The sequence below is a fragment of the Portunus trituberculatus genome, chromosome 26 (genome assembly GCF_017591435.1).
Source record: "Portunus trituberculatus isolate SZX2019 chromosome 26, ASM1759143v1, whole genome shotgun sequence".
Lineage (NCBI taxonomy): Eukaryota > Metazoa > Arthropoda > Malacostraca > Decapoda > Portunidae > Portunus > Portunus trituberculatus.
This window is the reverse complement of record NC_059280.1, coordinates 3,546,208-3,548,707: the sequence shown is the minus strand read 5'-3', so window position 1 is coordinate 3,548,707 and position 2,500 is coordinate 3,546,208. Positions and strand designations below refer to the sequence as shown.

The following is a 2,500-nucleotide window of genomic DNA, read 5'->3' as shown; positions in this document are numbered from 1 at the left end:
TCCACTACACCCTTGAAAACACCAATAACTTCCACTACACCCTTGAAAACACCCAATAACTTCCACTACACCCTTGAAAACACTTGAAAACACCAATAACTTCCACTACACCCTTGAAAACACCAATAACTTCCACTACACCCTTCAAAACACCACTAACTTCCACTACACCCTTGAAAACACCAATAACTTCCACTACACCCTTGAAAACACCAATAACTTCCACTACACCCTTCAAAAACAATTCCACTACACCCTTGAAAACACCAATAACTTCCACTACACCCTTGAAAACACCAATAACTTCCACTACACCCTTGAAAACACCAATAAACTACACCCTTGAAAACATAACTTCCACTACACCCTTGAAAACACCCAATAACTTCCACTACACCCTTGAAAACACCAATAACTTCCACTACACCCTTGAAAACACCAATAACTTCCACTACACCCTTGAAACACACCAATAACACCACTACACCCTTGAAAACACAATAACTTCCACTACACCCTTGAAAACCCCAATAACTTCCACTACACCCTTGAAAACACCAATAACTTCCACTACACCCTTGAAAACACCAATAACTTCCACTACACCCTTGAAAACACCCAATAACTTCCACTACACCCTCGAAAAATCCTAAATACACACACTACACCCTTCAAAACCCTGTAAAAACCCTGTCAAACCTTTAAAACACCCTTGAAGACCAGAGTAACTAGCTCTAACACAGGGAGGAGGAAAATTTTGACCTTACCTTTGCAACGAAGACAGCGATGACAGAGGTGGCCAGTTCGGGGGCAGAGGAACCAGCTGCCATGAATGTCGCCCCTGCCACGTCCTCTGCCAGGCTCAGGGCTAGGAGAGAGAGAGAGAGAGAGAGAGAGAGAGAGAGAGAGAGAGAGAGATATTCGATTACCTTACAGTTTAATGAGTTTAGTGATAAATTATTGAAGGAGTATTAAGTTGACTACTACTACTACTACTACTACTACTATTACTACTACTACTACTACTATTATTATTGCTGTCTTTCATCAGTGGTGTTAGTGTGTAGTAGTAGTAGTAGTAGTAGTAGTAGTTGTTGTTGTTGTTATAGTAGTAGTAGTAGTAGTAGTAGTAGTAGTAATAGTGGTAGTGTCAGTTCACACACACACACACACACACACACACACACACACACACACACACACACACACACACACACACAGAGAGAGAGAGAGAGAGGGTGGATTGAGTCTGTCTTTATCTGTCTGTGTGTGTGTGTGTGTGTGTGTGTGTGTGTGTGTGTGTGTGTGTGTGTTTGGCAGCGTTCCAGAGAGACACTGTGGTTCCAGCGTGTGCGTGTGTGTGTGTGTGTGTGTGTGTGTGTGTGTGTGTGTGTCATCGCGTGGTGTGTGTGTGTGTGTGTGTGTGTGTGTGTCATCGCGTGGGTGTGTGTCATCGCGTGGGTGTGTGTGTGTGTGTGTGTGTGTGTGTGTGTGTGTGTGTGTGTGTGTGTGTGTGTGTGTGTGCGTGTGTGTGCGCGTGCGTGCGTGTGTGTAGGAGGTGATATGATTAAGAGGGTAGACCCCCCCCTCTCTCTCTCTCTCTCTCTCTCTCTGTAAACCAAAAATCACTCAAAAAACACTCAAAAAACACAAAAAAACACCAAAAACACAAAAACACCAAAAACACCAAAACACCAAAAACACCAAAAACCACCAAAAACACAAAAAAAAAAAAACACCTTTTAAAAACCCTGCAACACCCCACACACACACACACACACACACACCTGTATACTTACCATCACAAATCATCTCAAGCGAAGGTACGAAATATTCATCACAAACAATAGCGATTCCTAAAAACATGTAGATTGTGATTATGATGTGAATAATCAGCCCTCCCTTCTTCCTCGCGTCTGGGGATAGGAAGCCCCTGGGAACTGCTCTATCGCTGGGGGGGTACAGTTCACCTTCCACCCATTCTTCTCTTGTTCGTTCACGCCTCCTCCTTCTCCTCCTCCTCCTCCTCCTGCTGTGACGACTGCTGCTCCTGCTCCTGCTCCTCCTGCTGCTATTAATGTGTGTTTTGTATTTGTTTTCGTCTCATTTTTGTGGTGTTTGTGTGATTTTTCCTCTTCTTCTCCTTCCTCCTTCTTTTCTTCTTCTTCTTCTCTTCTTTGTTCTTTTCTCTCTCTTCCTCTTCTTCCTTCCTCTCCAAGTGTTTTTCTATCTCCTCTTCTTCTTCTTCTTCTTCTTCTTTCTCTTTCATCTTCGTGTGTGTTTCCTTTTGCTTCTCCTCTTCTTCTTCTTCTTCTATTTCCTCCTCCCTCTCTTTCGTTTCAAGAAGAGTGCGGGAAGGCAGGAAGGAGGAGAAGGAAGAGGAGGAGGAGGAGGAGGAGGAGGAGAACAGCCTGGTTTCTCTATCTCCTTCTTCCTCCTTCATTTTCTCTCCTGTTCCTGTTTTAGAGAGAGAGAGAGAGAGAGAGAGAGAGAGAGAGAG

The 2,500-nt window shown here is 43.9% G+C and overlaps 1 protein-coding gene and 1 long non-coding RNA gene across 3 annotated transcripts in view; both read right to left on the bottom strand.

The window, feature by feature from the left end:
* Positions 1–2,210, bottom strand: part of LOC123509046 (probable sodium/potassium/calcium exchanger CG1090) — an 18,473-nt gene extending 16,263 nt beyond the window's left edge. The window contains exons 1-2 of one of the 2 annotated variants that reach the window (XM_045263167.1): positions 1,800–2,210; positions 768–868 (exon numbers count right to left, since the gene is read on the bottom strand). In XM_045263167.1, coding sequence (XP_045119102.1) covers positions 768–868; positions 1,800–1,866 — 168 coding nt within the window. In that variant the 5' untranslated portion in view covers positions 1,867–2,210. The remainder of the gene's footprint in view (positions 1–767; positions 869–1,799) is intronic. The other variant, XM_045263168.1, reaches the window with a different exon arrangement.
* A 172-nt stretch (positions 2,211–2,382) lies between these two features.
* LOC123509048 overlaps positions 2,383–2,500 on the bottom strand; it is an 8,010-nt gene continuing 7,892 nt past the window's right edge. Inside the window, exon 3 of the long non-coding RNA XR_006676087.1 lies at positions 2,383–2,457. This is a non-coding gene — a long non-coding RNA (uncharacterized LOC123509048). The remainder of the gene's footprint in view (positions 2,458–2,500) is intronic.